Here is a 21828-nt window from a genome sequence, read left to right on the forward strand (position 1 = left end):
ACGTAATGGTTTTCAACACATCAGTCATTTTTCGCAGATTCCGTTGCATACACATCACGGTCTACATGCTAATAATCCGCAAGCGAGCGCAAGGCATTTCGTGCAACCGCATTAAGCAAGTTTGGTCAATTACCGTCCGTGATCTCGACCAACTCCCCAGACTCGCAGAGTATGTATCGGCTGAGTATTGAGCACTGTGAGGTTCTCCGGATCGATGAGCTTCAAAGCGCCTTCGTCCAGGTCCATGAACAGGTCCTTACCCTGTAATCACGATCGATAGTCAGCCCCTGGAGCTTCGATTTCCTTGCAAAATTACTCACATCGCCCCAGCGTCCAACGACGTCGAGCAGGTCGTTCCTGCCGAGCGACAGGTCGACGATGCACTTGTTGACGGCTTTGCTGCTCCTCTCGGGTGTAAGGTCCTCCTCGGCGATCTCCGTCCAGCCGAGCGATCGAACCGCGAACCTGATCGGTTTGTTTCTGTCTTCGGAGTCCGCTCGCGCCGGGTAACTTCTTCGCCTGAAATTCGACAAAGCCCAGTAACGTAAGTATAACGATTTGCGTCTCGCATATTCCTTTGAGGATTCGCTTGTGCAGCACGAGAGAAGGTATAGAGAGGCGCCTCGAGGGAAAAGGACAGATTCAAAGGAAATATCTGTATAACGAAGTACTCACTTCAGCGCAAGCTCCTCCCTCCTCTTGTTCTCGAGCTCCTGGTCCAAAGCGGAGCTGGTGTTGCTGCGCGTTACCGTGTTCACCAGGCCGCCCAGCGAGTTGAAATTGTTTATCTGCGCAAAGTTTCGCAAGTGAATTCGTAATCGCGGATTTCTTTGAAATGCAAAGCGTCCTCGTTTCTGAACCGCGGTATACGCGGTATAATGCTATGTAACTCACGCTGTCGTTATCCTTGACGAAGCTCTTGCGGGACTCGAGCTTGGAAATGCGAGCCTCCGGTGGCTCGCGCTGGATCGTGCCACTCTTGATGTGCCAGTAGTACGGGCCATCTTTGTCTGGAAATTAGATGATTCAAATTGATGAGGTCGAAATAGAAAAATAGAAAACAAAACAATCCTCACCCTCGTGCTTCTCCCAGCCGGGCGGCAGATTCTCGTCCTTGTCCTCGGAGTCGACTGAGTTCTCGTCGTTCTTGTCCGGATTCTCGACGTTGTTCTGCAGCTGCTGCTGCAGCTTGTCCTTGTGCTGACGCCGTTTGACCGGTACGTTCGCGTACAGATCGTTGTTGACACCCTCCACGTGTGGCACGCCGCCCATGTCTGTCGTCACGTTCTCCGGTTTCTCGCAGTAGCTGCACAGACGAAACGGAAGCACGTCTTACAAATCGCATCTATTTTTGTACGTTAAATTATCACACTGCATATAGTATTAGCTGCTACTCTCTGGAACTTTACACAATCTGATTAAATCAAGTGCGGCTTGCGGCTTCAAAACAGTACTACATTCGAAATCGAATAAAGTTTCGACTATCCGATTCCGAATCAAATTGCCGCGCGGTACATCGACATTCTACGCAGTAAATATGCGGCTACGCTGCAAAACTTCCGTGAACCGCCCGAAACTCTCGGAGTAATATAAGTCGCGCGGGGATCGATGTGCTGCCCCAAGCGCCGTTATTAAGATATTCCGCCGCGAAGTCCGGCCGCAGGGGGGCAATCAGTCGCAGCGCGCGCCCGAAAATTCAGCGACTCGCGCGATTCAAGGCTAAACGTTGCGGCGGTGCCGTGATGAAAGGCTTCTAATTAAGGACTTGAGCTGCGCGCGCGTAAGTGTGAAAGAGAATCGCCGCGCCCGGCGTGAAAAATGAAAGAGGCGGAGCTTGCGGTGGTGCGAAGCTGAGAGAGACAGAGAGAGAGAGAGAGAGAGATAGAGAGAGAGAGAGCGAGAGAGAGAGAGAGAGAGGAAGAAGCTACTTCAGGCTGGGTTATCTAAGTGCGTTCGTAGTTGTGTACGTTTAGTTGGTCCTTGTCGGCTTCTACAGTGGAACTTGCGTACTTATACACGTCCCATTTTGGCTTTGAAGTTTCGAGCTTGGATTATGTTTCGTTTGCAACACATTTTATCGCATCGTCACGTAGTTGCGTGAAGTTGTCGTTATAGTCAAAATCGACGAAGAGACCAAGTCAATATTTAGTCAAGCGTTGAAGCATATACAGACACTGAGCGGTGTATCGGAAGGAAAAAGCTTGCTTACATTTACGCTCTATTCGGATACAGATTCGAGCTTGAATCGAGCAGTACTCGACAGCCAGACTATTAAATTCATATTACGTATCGAAGTGCAGGCTTTCATACATCGCATATTCAGACGGATTCCGGTAGTGCAATGTGCGCTATTCATACCAGTATCCACATTTTGCGTGTCTTTGTTCGCACACCGGCGAATATCGGCGGATTTTCAACATTTATATCGTACGTGGTGATAACACTAGGTCTACAAATATTTCAGCAATACAGGTACATAACCGATTTTACGGCTGCTTCGATACGGTGGAATTTCTGGATGGCAACGAATACATATGGGAAAATACATAAGCTTGGATGGTATATGATTGTGGCACAAAAGCATACGAAATACTCGAATAGCCTCGATTTTTTCAGCTCAAGCTGTGCATCGTTCGCAAACATCGATACTCAGTTTCAAAACGGAATATTATGGATAACCGAAAAAGCTCTTTGAAATAACGAATGATGTCCAACTCGAGCGCAACCCTTCGCACAAAGGCATCACAAACAACAACAATAGCGCTCACTTTCCTCGAAACACACATACACACACCCCCACACACACACACACACACACACACACACACAGCACAGACAATTTGATACGAGCGAGTGCAGATACCGAGTATTACAAAACCATCGTCGCGCACACAAGAGCTTTGAGCCGAGTATGTGCGGCCGTGCGAATAACGTACTTTCCGACAATGGCGTCGTCATCGACGCAACTGGCTGAGATACTGCAAGCCTGGCTCGAGGTTGGCCGCTCCTCGGACCTAGTAGCTAGCGCCTCGGCCGTCCGGGGATTCCCATTGAGGCTGTCGTCGATCAAGCTTGACTCGGCGAAGCTTCCACCCTCGCCACTGCCGTACCTGGATATATATATATAAGCCGTGCGCACTCGCCATTAGAAAAAGCTGCTTCAGAGAGCGGGATCCTTCAAAGCATTGTGTGCGTGTGTTTGCCCTCTCTATCTATATATCTGCCTCGCGAAGCTTTCGCCTTATGTACACCCTCGGATTCAATATTTTTCCTCACTTTTCGAGTGCCGCTCAACTCGAGCTTTTTCGAGTACATCGAAAAGCTCGCAAGCACGATTTAACGTGCGGATGCGACTTATTGTCGAAGGTGAAAAATAGAAATGTATAGAGAAAACTATATTGTAAGCAAGCTTTTTCATCAAGCAGAAAGCTCTCGAGTGACGCAACCCGAATAATCGAAGACGAAGGCCGCACGCTTTGCGCGAATTTCGCGAGAAAACTCGTATGTAACCCAGATTCGCGGAAAGTTTGAAACTCGTGATTAAAAAGAAAACGAGTTTCACGGGGACCGGGGGGTTCTTATACGCGACAACCGATATAACGATCCAAGCCATTTTTTTCCTTACGAAAGCTCCCTGATCCAGACGTTGCACACCTACGCACGTATACGCGGAGAGAGAGAGAAAGGGAGCCTTGAATACGCCCGGCAGATTAAAGATTTTATCGGCGCTCGAACATTTCGCTCTGCAGAATAAGCTTTTCGCGATTTAGGACCTTTGTTGAACAATGCTTGCTCGCTCGCTCGCTCGTGCAAGCTTTACTGTTATAACGCACGTGCGCCCGCCGGATAAGCATTTTATATATACGTATATGTACAGGGTAAATGCACTTCTCTCTCCCTCGCTCTCGCTAAAAATAACGCAGCGAAACCTTTACGGCCGTTTGCCCTGCGAACGTATGTGTATACAGGATTAAGCACGCTCGAGAGTGTACGGTAGAAGAGATCTTTACGATTCGGAATAACAACGTAAATCCTCGGGGCAAAGGTTCCCGCATCAATCCGCTCTTGCGAGAGGAAGTAAGAAAAAAGGATTCGAGGCAAGTGGGTTAATCGCGCGCGAATCGACAGCCGTAATTCTCTCTCGTTGTCTTTTCAGACGAGCGTCGCGGCTGTTGTTCGAGAGCTTGCAGTTCGTAAAATCGAAGGCCCGACGTCGGGAGATGGGAGAGAAGGAGCTGTTTTAATCAACGATCGGAGCATGTCAAGCCAGCGGACCGCAGAGAGACAAAGTTGCCCTGGGCTTACTAGGCGCGCGCATCGATGTAATTAAAGGATTAACTCTCTTCCATCCCGCTATGCGCGCAAGCTCTACCTGTATACCTGTGTAGGCGGCCTCTCGGTTTAATGCGCTTATTCTTCCTCTCTCTCTGGCTCTCTCTCTCTCTCTCTTCTATTTTCGCTTATTATACGCGCGCTCACCCCTTTTGTCGTTTGCAAGTAAATAAAAATTCTCTCCTCAATATCGAAAGTCATTGTACAATCACGGCTAATCGCGTAAAAAATTTTATTCCCCCAGCCATCCATCACCGGCGACGTAGCAAAATCGACGCTCTCCACACAGCCTTCTCTCTCCCCTGCCGGCATAATAAACCGATCCATCAATCTTATACGTTCGACCTTTGCCGTCCACCTCCGAGCACTCTCTCGATCCTTCCTCATACCTATACATTATATAATCCTATGGTACGCGTATACTATATTATACAGCTGTCAATAAAGCTCGGCGAAACGCATCTCGGGAGTGTCGTAGGGACATTAGGGCTCGCGGCTTGATTATTTCAAAAGGGGAAGAGACAGCACGCGCTCGAGAGGACAGTGTACATAATGTATCGAGACGTCTGCTGGGACTGCTAATGAGATAAATACGCCGCGCGCGCGCGCCGCGAATTTACGTTTATGGCGATTAGCGATCTCACTCTCGGGAAACATCAACTTACTGCGGCCCTTCTGCCTCGACGTATATACGTGTGTTTGTGCGCGCAGACGAGCGTCAATGTAAACTTAATAAGTGCGCGCGCGCCGGATATACGGAGCTGATGTGTGCGGCGATTAAGTCGATGTGCTGTTACGAGCTAGCCGTGTGCTCTTGCGCGCTGTAATTCGCTGTTGTTCCACGCGCGATTGTCGTGCGAGGGCGAATCGTTTCTTGCGGCGGAGGGATGTTATATTCTGTGCGACGTCTTAGAATTTTTTTTCGAACGCGAGATTGATCGTTTTCACTCGAAATCGCTCCCCCGACTCGTCGGCCTCGAGAAGTTGTATATTGTAACGTTCGACGTTTATATACCGCAGCTTTTGTCGCACGCGATACCTTTTTCCCCTGCAGCGCAGTTCTTTGATTGGTTGAGGCTGCATTTGAGGCACCGACAACGCCGATATATAAATTACGGAATAATTCCCTTGGGCCTCGTTCACAAACTCACGGCTACACTGGCCTTTCGATGCAACTTTATCAAATTGAACAATCGAGAGCTATTGCGCACTTTAATGGCATTCGCCATTAAATCGAGTGCAAGTGTATAGCAGAAGCTTTTTTTCTCCGAGTCGAGATCGAGCGCTCGATGGCATTGCACATACGTATAAGTCTCATGCATTACTGCGATAAAGTATATTCAAATTCGAAAATTCGAGATAGCCGCACGTACGGTCTTAAATTTTGTCCCGAGCGTACAATCGAAAAAAATTTGTAAAAAAAATTACGTATTCGCCCAGCTCTAATGCATATTTAATGCGCGTACATCAATATCTGTCGCATACTGATGTATGTTATATTAATACGTGCGGTCCCGCGCGGGCATAAATTGTCCTACCAACACATTCTCGCGATACGTACCGCGCATAAATCGACTTTTCTCCTGTACTTTAGCGACGAACATTCGTTTTTCGCTTTGAAAGTTAAATCCGCGCTGTAAATGGACAGCGAGCGTGTTTCATCCGAAATGTACCTCTTTTTCGAATATAATTATAATTGACGGCAATCAGCATTTCGAAAAGCTGCATCCGATTCCGCATTAATCACGCTGTAGCTGTAGATTCGCCCTTCGACGAGATAAAAGTTTTTACTCAATGGAAAATCAGCCCGATCGTTCTCGCCGCGAGAGCAGCTTCCCTCGCTTCTAATTGCGCGGGCTTTTAATTGCGACAGGTTTTGCTGCTGCTGCACCTAATTCCACTCGACGAATTCTACTCCGCGCAGCTCTCCTCTCTCCGCGTTTTCGAGGTGGGAACGAATACGACTCGTCGTGGTATATAGTTATAGTCTCTGAACTGGCGCGGTGGTTATTGGTATGGGGCGTGTGAGGTGGAACTTCGTTCACGGCTAAACGTTATTTTTATCTTCGAGAGTTTGTTTTACAGGATTTTAGCGAATTCGTGTATAAAGAGATGACGCGAGTTTTTGTCAGTTTCACATGTATCTCCGTGATTTCAATTATTTCAATTCTTTATATGTCAGAGGCACGATCGAGAATTGCGCAACTGTATTTTATTATCCGTCATTTATGCAGGATCTGACAAATCCTGGAAAATTATATGATATTCCGTTGGGTTTATTCACGTTTATTTTTCAACCGGACGTTAATCACGGCGGACAATTTGATCCCATTATGACCTGATCGACGTTAACTCCGAGCAACAATAAATCCTCATTTGGGAAAATTCATGCGATTCACGAGTGTACCGTCGCGTATAATTAGCGCCAAAATGTGAAGCTTATCCACGAAAATTCATCAAACTTACGTACGATAAAGTTCGACATTAAATCCGTCCGCTTATCAAAATCAACACAGGCAAAAATAAAAAACTCGTCTTCCCTCAATAACTCAACTGTAGCCCCGACGGCTATATCGCCGCGCCGACAGACAAAAACGAGTCGAGACAAGCGCAATAAAAGTCAAGAGTATACGCGGCGACGAGAGAAGGGAAAAGAATAAGAGAGAAAGAAAGAAACGTGAAACTCGAGCTTTTCCGCACCGGCGCGCGGCGGCCAGTCTTATGAATAAATCACGCCTTATCGAAGCTTTATCCCGGAGCAGGGCTTCGCACTACACCCCCCAAACTCAATTACCGACGAAATCCTCGCTCGCGACTTAACGACGCGATCTCGCGCAAACACGAGCTCCAGTTTCATTGACCTTGTCTTTGAATAATTTTCATTATCTGCGCTACTCTCGCCGCCGCTGCTGCTGCTGCAAAGGGAAGATCAATGTTTGGATAGCGCCACGATAATTAGTGGGTTATCGCATTTTCGAAATTTCCATCGCGATTAAGGTCGCAATGTGTCTGTGGCGGCATGAGATCAATTTTATTTTCCCCTACCAGCAAGGTCAGATACTAGATTTCCGCAGTGCGAATGAGAAAAATACAGTTGGCGCTCGCTACGAGGCTAAAAAAAGTGGAATCAAATTACACGTGTAATAATTGAACGAGAAAAAACGACCATCGAGATGGCGTCGAAATAACACGGTGTATTCGCACGTGCAACGACATGCAGCACACACTGCACAAAAGTGGCGCCACCTAGCGGTCAAGTATAGCGCGCATAAGAAAGAGATGTAACAAATAAGAGTACACTATTAAGATAGCGAGGTTTCGTATATTAGAAATTCATTTCCTCCAAAAGCTCGTATTATCCAAGATTAGCCCTCGCATTGCGCACAAGGCGCAAGGCTTCTTCGGAGCTAAAGCGCAGCGATATACCGTATAGCGCTATGCATGTAGCGAATACCCGAGACTACACACACACACCCAGAGGCGGCGAAACGAAAAAGAAAGTCGCGTCTCGCGGCTAAGCACAAGTATATACAGTGTATACTTGCGCGCGCGCGCGTGTGTGTGTGTGTGTGTGTGACGACTGTGTTGTGTAGAAGAAAGGCGCAAGAGGGAGGGAGCCTGATCAATACACACCAGCACTACCCACCTAACTCTCAGCTCTCGCTCTCTACCCTTCTGCTGTACACACGCGCGCACTCTTTCCCCATATATAGCGTGTGCGCGTGCGGCAGTACAGCGGCAACCCCTAACCTGCTCCGCTCGTTTTGTTCCCCGTATCTCACCTCCCTCCCTTCCAGCTCTCTTGTACGAGTGTCGGTTTTCCGCATTTTTCTGCGCCTCCTTCCGCCTACACTTACACGTCTCGTTCTCTCGCGAAAAGGCGATCGTTTGCACCGCCGCGGCCTCGATCACTATACCGCGAGAGAGAGATATTGCCGCAATTATAGAAAGGAGCTTCGTTTTTTTGCGCGTATTGCAACTTATTGCGCAACACCGCTTCTTGTACGCGTATAGGTATACGTTCTCGACGGGATGTTGGCTGGAGAGTAGGGAGCGATGAATTATAAATTCTCTATTTCCGGAGCCGGCTTTATCGATGTTCGCCAGCTCTCCTCCATGTGCTAAATGTCCGAGCTTTTATTGCGTCGATTTCGTGCATAAAGGGGAGAATACGCAGCGCGTCTATATACCAGCTTCTCGTTCGCCCGGACTGAATTATTGGAAGAATTTTGCATAATTTTTTAGTTCCGCATTATCATACAAAGTCCTCTAGCTCTAATATCGTTTGCATAAACATCCTCGGTCTTAATGAAAGCGTTCTTATATAATTCAACGCGAAAACGGCTAAATTTTCCGAAGGACACGCAATCCAATTATACCGTGTCCGTTCGTCATCTCGCTGGAAAACATATCAACGCTCTCTTACGCATAATTTTTGTATCCTCTCATTTTCACTGCGTTAACGTCGGCCAATTGCGGAAAAAAAGAGAACGTATACGCGAGCCAAGGTCGGCGCGAGAAATGAAGAAGGATTTTTAATCTCGATGTAATTGTCGGAATAAAAGTGCGAGCTGCTGCTCTCTTTTTTTTTGCGCCGCGCGCGCGTATAACGTAGCTCTCGCTCGCCGAAAAGCAGAGAATAAAGTTGGCCAATAAAATGAAAAAGTGTGTGTGTGTATGTATATAGTGTATATAGTCATGCGTTTCAAATGAACTCGTCAGATTTTACGAGGCTCATAAAGCTCGCTCGCGCATTCTTTCTATACCTGTGTGTCCTCCTCCTCGCTCTTTTCGCCCACTTTGCTCCCCACATCTATATACGCCATACCTACGCAATCCGCCCTTTCGCTCGACGAGATTTTCATCTAACTTGCACGATAAAACGCGATTATCTGCGAACGAGCCTCTGCGCGTGCAGCGGATCGCCTCTTTCGCGGATTTTTCTTTCGTCCTTCCTCGTGTTCTTGCTTTCATCCCGCGTCATTGTGTGCAGCCCCGGCGAAAAAAAGGAGACGCGAGGGAGAGATAGCGCCTCGTCCTCTCTTCGTCTGATTTTATTCGTCGAACATGTGTTGCCTGGGCAGTAGGTCCTCGCGTATTTTTTTTCTCATCTCTCGCGCTGCTGTTTTGCATACGCGCGCCTTCTGCTCGCGCTATATTGGGGGATTTCGAAAGGATCGCGTATTATACCGAGAGCAGTGTGTACCGGTATTTTTGAAAGCTCGAGACCGAACGTGCTATACTGGAAAAGAGAAGAAACGGACGCGTTTGCATAAGTTTTTACACCGACTCTTGAAAAAGTTTTAATATCCTTGCTCTATACTCTATAAAAAATAACTTGAATACACGTCGAGTGCGGGGGTTTCGGTATTTTGCGAGGTCTTATCTTCGCTTCGAGGATCTACATATAAATCCTCCTATGTATAGGTATACATAAGAACAGTTTTAAATTGCTTCTCGCTCTCTCTCTCTCTCTCTCTCTCTCTCTCTCTCTCTCTCTCTCTCATTTTCTCGGCGAAATTCCTTCTCTCGTCCGTGTGCGAGCCGACAGTGTTTTCTTATTCGCCCGCACTGACAAGGAAACTTATCGAGCAGTTCGATTTCCGGATCCGACGTTCGCCTCGACGGAAGCCCGCCGCCGTTGTGCTTCTATCGAGCTCCGCGTAGAGGTACATGTAGAGAGCCGATGCAAAAAGGATAATACAGACTTCGTAATATCGGGGAACGCATTAAAATATTGGAAAAGAACACCAAGGCGCTGCGGATCTGGATTTCGAGAGAATTTCGAGTGCGTATGTATTTTATAACAAATCACACACAGCTTTTGGTCTCACACGAGTATACAGAGGAGACCGAGACGCTGGGGAAGAGGATTCCATTTCGAGGATTTATGGCGATCGACCTGCATACATGTGACCCGGCGGGACGTACAACCTAAAAGCTCCTGTAATTTCTCAACGTTCCACGTAACGCGGCACGTGTCAGGCGGTATTACCGTTGCGCTCTCAGCTCGACCTGAAAAATAGACTCGCCTCGTCTCCTCCCGCCGAAATACGTCCCGAAAAACTCTCCTCCGCCTAATCGATCTTCCCTTGCTGCTTACTTTGCCCTCGGAAAGTATTTCTGTCGTTTCAGGGAGGAGAGCAGGCGATTTTTCATACTGCACCTTTCCGGTGGTCGTATACTGTATACCTACATTTTTTCGTTTGTGAAAAAACTGCATATTTCACGAAAAGACGATCGATTCAACATCTATACACGACGCACGATAACTCACTGACAAAATTCCCCGACGTATACACCGTTCCTGCCAAAAAGTGCGAGCGAAAGCTTGTCGTCGTTCCAAGAGATGCTCATACAACTCTCGAGAAGAGAGCCGACAGTCATGTTTTCGCGAAGCCGCCGCGCACTTATCTTCCCGCAGTGGCCCACGTAGATACCGTCTAGGATAACTGCGCTTTATACGCGAAGGATCGGAAGCTCGCGCGAAGTGAGCGCCAAGTTTAGTAACGCTCCGAGAAATGAAATTACCTTCGGAGCTCGCAGCGCGTGTGTATGCGTGTGTCCCGAAACTATCCGCGAGCTTTGAATATTCCATTAGTTGCCGCGGCGCATCGCGCGCACTGTTTCGTCGCTTGATACTTCCAGTGGATTTTCATTAATTCGAATTCGGGGCGCATAAGATAATTGCAGTTTTATTGGTTTTTCTTTTTGAATTGTTTGAACGAAAAAAATGCGCAATGGTTGAAAATTCACGCGCCGCCTGACCGAACTCTATGCTTACCACTGAAAATGATTCCATCGAGCTTTTTCCGCAAGATTAACGACTAAGCTCGATCGCTCTTCTCTGGCTCTCTAGTGTCTAACGTCTGCGGTCGTAAACAACTCGAGCGGCTCAAAAATTCCGGCCAAATATTCCCAGGAGCCGTTATGGCGCGCCGCCGTTTAAATAATCTCCAGCCGAGCCATAAAGCAGTATACGGCGACACGTCTCGCGGCTAGCGTTGAAACATTCAGGCCCGCGACTAACGGAGTGGGCGGCTCATAAACCATCTACACGGAGAGAACCGAGGGACCTGCAGTCGAGCCGCGCGCGCGCTCTCTATGCACAGAATGCGCGAAAATGGCCCGGCAGAGAACAACGCTGTATCTCTATCTCTCTTTATCGGAGCGAATCGATCGGAGCTTTCGCACTCGCAGCTGTGCGGTGCGTGTATGCAAGCTCGCACGTCTGCTCTCACCTACACACATATTCTGTATATACATAGCCAGCGGTGTCTATACACTCTGCTCCGCGCTCGCTTTTATCGATCTGTGTTTCTCGCTACTGGCCTTAACGATCTCTCGTTTATAGCGCTTTCGCTCTCCTTCCTCCTGCTACGCCGGCCGCCGCCGCGGACGTTCAGCTGGGCAATTACGGGATTTCGAGAATCGCCGGCAGCGCGCAGTAGCGTCGAGCTGCACCTAACCTCAATTTTTCCCGGAGAGAGAGAGAGAGAGAGAGAGAGAGAGAGAGAGGGAGCTTGCACGCGAGCCACGAGCATGAAGCTAGATGTGCTTTTTTAATTTGCTTCCTCGCATGCCACGCATATACACAGCGCGCGGAGACTGGAGAGAGAGAGAGAGAGAGAGAGAGAGAGAGAGAGAGAGAGAGAGAGAGAGAGAGAGAGAGAGAAGCCTATAGCGGCCGCGGAGTGTAATTGGCGAGTCGAGAGCTTTTTAATGGCCGGTCGAATCGAGTTGCGGCATGCGGGCTTGTTTATACGTTTCTCGTGAAAAGCTCCGCGGTGCGATATGCCATTCGTCGCTAGATTCTCAGCAGGTGTCGCCCATGGATTTCCAATAGTAAAGAGACCCCCGAAAAAAAGAAAGTGGAGCGGTTAGATAACGTTGTCGCATGCGAGCGACGATCGATCACGGCTCTGAAGCCTATAAGAAGAGAAATCGAGTGTCGCGTGTATCGTCTAGAGAAGATAGCACATAGCAGCGGCTGCACAAGCGCGTACGCATGAGAATAGCTGATGGACAGAAAGAGAAACTCACAGTCAGCTGCCGGCGGTTTTCAGGTGCGGCGACGGCAGACAACGAGCCACCAGCTCGACCTCCACCACCAGGCCGCCCGTATTATTGTTCATTGAAATTGAACCTCGCGGGGGTGTTATAGAAAGCGGCAGCTCGTCCACCACCACTACCTCCTCCTCCTCCGCAACAACAACCCTTTCCCTCTCGCTCGATAATCTTGAATCCTACGAAGCGGTGCAGGCCCGCAGTGACGTAGTTACGCCTCGCTCTCTCTTTCTCTCTCACACGCGCGCTCTGCAGCAGCAGTGCTCGACTTCGAGAAGCATCCGCGGCGCAGTGAGGCTCACGGGGAACGGAGGGAAAAGCCGGGGGAGAGGACTCACTCGACGCGCGTGTTTTCCTCGATATTTTTTTGGCTTCTTCAACGCGATATTCGCTTGAATGTAGAAAAATCGCAGAGACTCGTCGAGGCCTGCGCGCAAGCCCCTGCACGTCGGGTCGCGGACTGGATGCCGCCGGCTGCGCGAGCTCCTACCCTAAGCGTCGCTCGGCTGTCCTCGGGCTTTTTCGGCTCTCTCCGCTAACTCCCTCCTGCTTGCGTCATTCGCTCTCTCCCTCATCGCGTGCTCCTGCTATATTGCTCTCTTTCCCGACTGGCGCCTGCTTGCTGCGCTGCAGTTGGATTTCGGCGAGATTATAATACGCGCCGTCGGCTGTTGTCTTCGTCTTCGAATTTTCGAAATTCATGTCGGCGCTGTTCGCGCGTGTATATTTGATACGCGAGCACGGGTTTGCGCAGTGGATTTTGAGAAATGTCTCGCTCGATTTAACGCTGCGCTCGCTCGGCGAATTCCGATATAATTTCGGGGAATTTTCGAGTCCGCCCATGTTCCCCGATGCTGCGGGAGTATTAGCGAAACAGAGTTTAATGCGACGCGTGATTTACGACGGCGTCGATCTATGGAGAGTACGTATAAGAAGTCGTGGCCAAATAAGCCATTCGCTTTTAATTGATATTAATTTATCGCTGCGGATATCTCGTCGAACCAGTTCGCCGGCTTTACTACTTAATCGCGTTGTTAAATCGCGTAGCAGTACATGCATTATGCTGTGTAATGTGTGTTTGTATTCGGATTATTTCGGCGTTATTGCTCATTGTTGTTTACAAAAGCGCCGTGTTTGCTCGTCGAAATTGGCGCTAGTCGTCCGGAAAGCTGCGCGGATTTACGAAAACTGTTTGCGTTTTATCGAGCGATCGAACTTTATCGGTTTATGCAAAGCGAATAAAAAGTCGTGTCGTTGCTTCGAAACGAATTATTTTCACATGCTAACGAATTCATATCGGGTCGTTGTTCTACAAGCCATGAAAATAAGCGCATACGTCGATCACTGCGAAAGCGAAAATAAAATCCTATATACACACACTACACACGGTATAATGACTCATAACGAATACAATATATTCGCGTGACTCCCGGAACGCGATAACGCGCCGCAGAGACTATATTGTCAAAAAGAGCGGCAGACAACACAGTAGGCAAGTCGGGAAAAATTACGCGCGCTAGAGGGAGACGAAGCCGCCGGCAAACTTTCGAATCTCTCCCTATATACTCTACTCGTCGCTATACCGTAACATCGGCGCGCCAGCAGTGCGAATCTAATGTAAGCCACGAGCCGACGAGTCGCGCTAACACACGGCACCCTCCGCGGCTCTCGAATGAATCATTGACGCGCTCGCACATACCGACGCTCTCGCGGATACGCCGATCGATAACGCGAGCTTTTATATTCGTTTCTCCACATGGAAAAGCGCTATTTTTCAAACGCGAAAACCAATAGTTTTCTCCATACGCGGACGTGTGAAAATTTAAAGACCGCCAGCTCTCCAGAGGCGCGAACGCGCAATTAAAATACACATACAGAGCGCAGGCCGAACAATCGCGGGGTAAGCGACCCAGACGTCGAAGCTTTTGCTCGCGCACAAAAGATCGAAACGTACGCCGTGCACAAAGCCCGGTGAACAGCCGCGTATACTTTCGGCTCGACAAACTCGAGGCTTTGTCGCGCGCGCGCGTTTCTTTTCAGAGGGACAGAACAAAAATTATATATACGTATACGGCGTGGACGCAACGACGCGATAACGGCGCGAAAAGGACCGACGCGCTGAAAAAACCGTGAAAGGAAGAGCCAGCGATAAAAAGAGAAGACGCGGTCGCCAGAGTGAGAGAGAGAGAGAGAAAGAGAGAGAACAGCGAGATGCGGGCGAGGTTTTTGTTAAAGCGCTTCTCTCTCTCTCTTTTTCTCTCGTGGCGGAGATATTTATGCATTTATTTACGTCACCTGGGGTTTTATTTTTTCCTTGAGAGCTTTCTGCCCGGTTTATCCGCGCGACTATTTTTTTTCGTACCGATTCCATGTGTCGTCGTTCAATGCGCTTTTAACGGGATCCCGCGTAGCGAACGAAGCTAATCAAGCAGCACCGCTGCAAGCGCCGATGCGCTAAATTAGATCAGTGCGGGCACCGATAATTATGCGCGTAGCGGACGCATTCTAATTGAATTTCAAGCGCAGCGGGTCCTCGCGACAGGCGGAAATCGCGAATTTTTCAAAGGCTGCAGAGTGACGTTAGTTGGATCTAATGCGGGGGACAAAACCACGCGAAGCGGTATAGGATGACGGGTGCACTAATTAACCATAAAAGAGGCCTCATAACGGGCCGACGAATTCAGCTGCAGCCGCCGCGTCGGTTCAGCTGGACGAGAATCGAGCGACCGCGTAACACATGATAATGACATGCAGAGAGCTGAGCAATGTGTATACACTGCAGAGTTGGCCGCACGAAACTGGCAGCCAACAACCGCGCGCTGGTGCGCCGCAACCGACGGACATCCAGATCTAGCACGAGTATATAGCCCCGGACGTTATACAGACGCGAAAATAGTCGATATATGCGAGCGGCGGACGTATAGTAGTGCCGCCGAGGAGAAGACGCGGGGAATTACACGCGGCGATGGAGATTACAGTGGGGGAATCCGATACGGAATGTGCCGCAGACCAATCAATAGAGCTTCCCAGAAGAAGAAGAAGAAGAAAGGGGCAAAGCGACGCGACGGACAGCAGCAGCAGCGCCTTATCGAGAGAGTGCATTCTCCAGCGGTGAAAGAGATCCACATTTCCGCGTCCGGACGTTGCTCTCGGCCTCTCTTCCTCCTTCCCTTCTTGCGTCACTTCCTTTCCGAGCTCCCTCTCTCTCTCTCTCTCTTATGCCACTGTATTCTCCTCGAGGCCTCTCGTTCCCGTTCTTTCCTCAACGGCCGTGTGCGCCGCTATTCTTAGCTGCTTTGTACTCCGCCACTGGCGAAATCTCGACTTTGGACTGCTGCGCGTCTTGACGGCATTTTTTTTTTCTTATACGGCGGAGAAACAGACATAAGTATCGAAATAGGCAATTTCTTTTTCGTTTACATTTTACTTTTTCGAAAGACAGCTCCTCAATAATGTCATCGCGGCGAAATGCATTATATCCCTTATCGCTGAGGGCGAATCTAATTGCGGCGCGCTCGATATGTATTTCAGTGTATATATTTTAAGTAGTACAGGTCAACGTTTTTCGACATGCACGCGGTGGCACGACCCAACTCGGACGGTCTAAAATAATCGCGATCGATAGCTCGGATTCAGCGAAATATGCACGAGGCAGCGCACTGTCCACCCAGTTACATCTTTGGAAATTCAACCACTCTTCGCTGATAGTACAAATAACGCGAGCTTTCGTAAAAAACGTGATAGAACGCGAAAAGTCATCGCGGAAAGCAATTCATCGATCTCCCCTGAAACCACGCCGAGGAATCCGCTTAAACAACCGAACAAATCGTTCGCGAGACTGAAAAACAAAGAGAGAGCGGGACAAGCCCAGAGGCTGCTTCGGATCCCTCTCTCATCGCTGAAGATAAATCTCTCTGCCATCCCTTTATTTCAGCCAAACCTAGTCCGATGAAAGGGAAGAGAGGACCGGGCCGAGGGGGACGTCGAAATCGAATCAAGCGAGTCGCGCTCGCTGTATATATATATATATACGATAAGAGGAAGAGGATCGCGTCGAGCAAAAGGCGAATGAATGCAGATACAACCTTGGGGTATACGAGAAAAGAGAAAGGGAGGGAGGGAGACGCCGGGGATCAATGGGGGGTTATTGATGCGGTCGTGCGCGCACACAAGCCGAGAAAACGCGGGAATAATGAACCCATGACATGGATGAGGAGGAAAGCAGAAATGAAATCGCCGCTCGCTGTGTGTGTACGTGGGGATTCTATAGAGCATTGTGATGGATGCTTTTTCGTTCTTCCACTGGCATCTCATTACTCGGAATTTCTCCGCAGCGAGCCTGGCGCTTTATTGCTTGTTCCCCCCGATATGCATCGGAATTCGCACGCAGCGATATATCGAATCGAAATTGAAACGGCTGATTTATCCAAGCGTTATTTACGCCGTGTAAACATTATTGAAATAAAACGCACGGTAAACATCGATCGGAGATAATACAATTCGAAAATTATTCAACAATCCGCAGCATCCACTTGCGCTCTCAAAGAGCGTGGGCGCATTACCACATCGAAATATAGCATCAGCAGCTGCGGAAACTCCGTATAAAGCCGTGCAGAGCCTCCGGCAATAAGAGGGATAGAGTCTTTGATTTCTATATACGTAGGCGGATGTGCAAAGAGGATGACTCGAGGCCGTATATATTCACGCCCACACGCGCGCGGGTGCGGATCGTCGCAGTGGACGCCTGCGCGAGTTTCGAGTGCAAAAAAAATAGCCTGGGACTGCGAGAGGGCGCGAGTATTAAAGAGAAACGCATATCTCATTCCCTCCCGTGTGTGTGTGTGTGTGTGTGTGTGTGTACGTTGAATCGGACGATAAATTTAGAAGGTCGATAGAGGCGAACGGCTAAGAATAAACGCGAGTTTTTTTCTTTTGTTGCCCCGATGGCTTTCCTGCACACGCGACTGTTGGAGAATTCTTGCAAAAATGCTCGCAAGCGACAGCAGACCCGTTGGTTTTCCGGTGCAGAGCCTTGTTAAAAATGCAGATTTTCATTTTCCGCGCGTATTTTGCAATGTGTTTTGCAGCAGCCGCTTGTGAGGCGAGTAAAAACGACGAATAGAGCGCCGGCGAGAAGCGAGAGAGACGGGAACGAGCTGACAGAGAGAAAGAGAGGGATAGAGCGAGGTGAAAGCACCGAAGTGGAAGTTGGCAAGGTTCAAAGCCGGGAGACTCATGGCACGAGGACTGCGTTGACGAGCTGCAAGCTCGCCTTCGTGCAAATCAATGGCAACTTGACATTTTTTTCTCCCCCCGATAGAAGAAGAACCAAAGTCACTTTCTTAGAAAAATGCGACTTCTCTGCCTTCCCCCGCGCAGTCGAGCTCTTTCGAAAAAGAAAGTATCGACCCGCGGCTGGTGGCAACTGGCTCGCATTATGTAATACCTCCACGGCGCTGCATACAAGTGGAGCATCGGAGAATCCCGTGCAACGACGATGACGCATCAGACGCAGCAAAATTTCGGATGGATCATTCGAGAGGCCTCTAGTAATCCTCTTTCCGCGCAAACCGCAGCTGTATACTTGCAGAGCTGGGAGAGAGAGAGAGAGAGAGAAAGGGTGGGGGGGGGGGGCAGAGATCGGCGGCATAATGCCGCGTCGTCGCCTCGGGCGCTTCTCCGGCGGAACAAAGTCTGCCGCACTGCAGCCGGGCCGTCGTCCCCGAGGCAATCAGCCTCGAAATTCTCGCGATCCGCGCCCTGTAGCGCATCAAGAATCGAGAGGGAGCGCTATACTCGCGAGTCTACATGCACCTGAACAATGTTCAGATCCACTACTGCGCTTCGCAGTCGAGCGGAATCGCTGAATAATCGCGGGCCAACGACCTCCACCTATACAGATACACGTATACACTCGCTTCTCTTTCTTGCATGTGTATACGTACACGCACACACGGTGTCGGTGGTCTCTGACCCCCTTTAGGACGTCCTGCGGTATTCGCTCGGTTGCCTCGCTCTATCTCTCTCTCTCTCTCTCTCTCTCTCTCTCTCTCTCTCTCTCTCTCTCTCTCTCTCTCTCTCTCTTACTCCCTCCGCGCGAAGTAGTCCCCGAGCATTTGAAGCAAGCGCACTTCCACTTCGTAATGCGCGAGGGGGAGAAGTGCGACCTACACACAACTTTCCTGCGGCCCTGTAATTATTCCCTGTTTCGCGATCCCGGGCCAGCAGCTAGATCACTGCCGCCGGCGAATTTATCCCTGTTTTTGTTTTGCAAGCTCTCTTTCGCGTAACGAGCCTCGTTATATGCGAGAGAAAGGCACTTTTAACGAGGTCGCGCAAGCTCGATCAAATGCAAGTTTATAATACAGTCCGGACCAGCGCGAATATCCTGAATAATAGAAGAGGCTCTTTTCGACAGGTGACTCGATCATGACGTGTGTGTGCATTTTGCAGGTCTCGAATTATTCATGGATCGCCGAGCGTAGACGTTCGACGCTCGTGATGCGTCGAGGGACAGCCGCACGCGGCAGCCACGACTTGCGAAGCTTATTTTTGAGTAAAAACGTCGACGTTCCTTTTTGCCCCGCTTTTTTCTGCCCTCGACGCCGCTGATCGCATCGCGGTACTCTCGCGGCGACCCCCCAAGAAACCCTTTTATAGGCGGTAATACTTTGGGAAAGTTATTTCGTCGAGAAAGAGAGGGTTGCTTGAAGTTACATTTTACCTCGTCAATCTACTTGCATCGGTTGGCTTTTTACACTGGAGCAAGGTAAAACCATAAAACACCCGTACGATCAGCGAGCCGTCAACACGCCTCCCTTCCATTATTAGAAAATAAAAAAGAAACAAGGGCCCGCATCGTTAAAAACTGGGCAGCCTCGTGAAACGTCTCTTCATTCTCCGATAAACACATCGTCGCGACCGACTAATTTCAAGCAGCGCAGCTTAAACGAAACTTTACACGTCGTAAAAGCTCGGTATATATATATATATATATATATATATATATATATATATATATACACACATACACAAACAGCACCCACGCGTCGCTGATCCTAGGCGCGCACGTCGCGCAAAATATGAAAGCACGGCGCACACGCTACGTGTGTGTGAAGAGTATACTATACATATAGAGCGCCGAGGGAATCTCGTAAAATCGAGACATAAGTGACTCGCTCCAGCCACACCGCCGACGTGGGATAACGACGCCGATATATTTCGTGTATACTCCCGGCATCAGCTGCGTCTGCCGAGCGACCATATATAGAGGCGCTCCGCTGTGTACACAGGCTTGTTCAATCGCGGCACGCACGTCTTATCGCGCTGTGCTATACACTACTTTTTTGCCCCGCGGGTGAACGATTGCTCGGCTTTTATGTGCCGCGTCTTTTAATCGTAAATTACGCTTTACGGCTCAGCGAGCTTTTGATCGATCGGTTTTTGATTCTTCGCTGTCTGTGCACTTCTATGCGAAGTAAAGAAAAGCGTCGCACAGGTATACATCTGCATCAGGCCGCCAGTATTCTCGACTAAATCTCCTCGAGCGTAACCAAGTACGTGAGCGCACGAATGTGTAAGAGCCGAGTCGAGAGTAGGAGAGGAACTAGCGCGCGCAATGCGGCAAAAAAAAAAGAAGTACAAGAGACTCACCTAGCGAGTTTCGGCCAACCGCAGGCAAACGCCCTCGTTATACGCGCGTGCATACGCTTCTCGCGAGATATTCTCGTCACGTGAACCAAGCTTAAACGCGCATCACGCGCGCGTCTAATTATCGTCGAGCCCAATTACAAGATGACGGAGCTTCCGGCGGCGCTGCGGTCGCGAGGCTTCTTTCTCAAAGCCTGCACCGCTCTTTATACCCTTCGTTAATTTCAATTTGCTCGGCGGTCACTTTTTTTGCGAAAGAAGCTCTGTCGGCCGTGCCGGATTTCATTAGGCAATTGGCCCGGATCTTTTTGCCCCCGTTTAAAGCCAGCTGTGCGAGAAGCTTTTTGGATGTTCGACCATATAAAAACGGTTAAAATCACAGGAGTTCAAGTATAGGCACACGCGTATAAGCGCCTCGTGTTAACTAAGCTTATATCTTATATACATTCATTAGCATAGCATAACCGGGAGTTCGTGGTCACTTGATTCAGTTCGGCGCAATATTGTATCCTCGTTAATCACCTCCTCTTGTGCGCGCGCGTTACACGCGAGTATAGGCGCAGTACATGTACTATACATCCAAATCCGCATTTATCGCTGTTTGCGGCGAGTTTTAGAGCTGCATCCAGGGATGGAAAATCAGTTGAACAATCGTTAAATTCCTACCGCAGAGCACTTTGTATGTGTGTGTGTGTGAGAGATAGAGAGAGAGAGAGAGAGAGAGAGAGAGAGAGAGAGAGAGAGAGAGAGAGAGAGCGCTTGCCGCACGCGGGGAGATAGTCGCGGCCATTATGCGCCGCGCGAAATCGCATCATCCCTCCTCGTCGTGGCGCCCGAAGGAAACAGTATGAAAACGAGGTAAACGACGTGACTTTAGGCGCGCACCCCTTTCTCTATCTCTCTCCCTCTCTCGCTCGACCCCATCCTGCTCTGCGCGCGCGGACGTTATAACGAAGTTTGCTTGAAAGCCAGCAATGGCGCTTCGCAAATTCGATTTCCGCGCGCTTTCGCTCGAAACACAAAGCCGCGCGCCGAAAAACGCGACCGGGCGAGCGATGGGAGTGTAAGTCTTTGTTTTTCGCCAGGGAAAATTGCCTCTTAAACTTGGCTGGCGTTCGGTGGCCGCGAGAATTATTAAAGTTTTAACGACGGGAAAATTGTCCGTCTTTTTTATCCCCGAAGGCGCTACTTCGAATTTCCTCGTCTGGATAATAATAGCTAGTAGAAGAGGCTCACCCGTGATTGTGGTTCTCGCTGTTGTCGGCGGCGTCGAGGTTGGCTGGGTCCTGGGTAAGCGGGCCTTGGGTCACGTCGACGCCCATGCTACCGATGTCGAGAGAGGCGTAGGCGCGACGCCCTTGGACTCTCGTGCCGCTGCCCGTCATCTCGTTCACGCCACCGCCTCCGCCGCTGCCCACGAGTTCTTGATAAAGCTCGTCGTAGAGGGAACTGCCGTTCTCATTGCTGTTCAGGGCGTCGTCCAGCCGCGCTGGGTCCAGGTGGTAGTTTGGATTCTCGAAGGAGAGCAGCCCGTTCTCTGAAAGCGAAAATTATCATCAATTTTATTTTATTTATCGCGTCTACGTGCTGGCTTCTTCGTTTCGACTGGCGTCTGACTCGCGTCGAGCTTTACTACTGAATTCGTGCTTTTCGTTGATACGCTCGGCCAACGACCCTTATTTATGGGGGCGGTTTAATAAAATAAGTTTGATTAAAAAGTTTCACCCTGCGAGTTCTAGAAAACTACATAGAAATATGCAAGTGCAAAGTGTAATGGAG

General features: G+C 49.4%; 1 protein-coding gene across 11 annotated transcripts in view; it reads right to left on the minus strand.

The window, feature by feature from the left end:
- LOC100120281 (protein Fe65 homolog) overlaps positions 1-21828 on the minus strand; it is an 84269-nt gene that overhangs the window by 7357 nt on the left and 55084 nt on the right. For 7 of the 11 annotated variants that reach the window (XR_001729378.3, XR_511881.4, XR_001729377.3 and 4 more), the window contains 7 exons: positions 21286-21586; positions 2937-3110; positions 1077-1306; positions 895-1010; positions 676-788; positions 321-519; positions 134-261 (listed from right to left, as the gene is read on the minus strand). Coding sequence is in view for 2 of the 11 variants with exons in the window: in XM_001603889.6 (XP_001603939.2) it covers positions 134-261; positions 321-519; positions 676-788; positions 895-1010; positions 1077-1306; positions 2937-3110; positions 21286-21586 (1261 nt within the window). In the remaining 9 variants the exon portion in view is untranslated. The remainder of the gene's footprint in view (positions 1-133; positions 262-320; positions 520-675; positions 789-894; positions 1011-1076; positions 1307-2936; positions 3111-21285; positions 21587-21828) is intronic. The other 4 variants (XR_004344676.1, XR_001729379.3, XR_004344678.1 and 1 more) reach the window with 1 other exon arrangement.

This window comes from Nasonia vitripennis, chromosome 2, assembly GCF_009193385.2.
Source record: "Nasonia vitripennis strain AsymCx chromosome 2, Nvit_psr_1.1, whole genome shotgun sequence".
Lineage (NCBI taxonomy): Eukaryota > Metazoa > Arthropoda > Insecta > Hymenoptera > Pteromalidae > Nasonia > Nasonia vitripennis.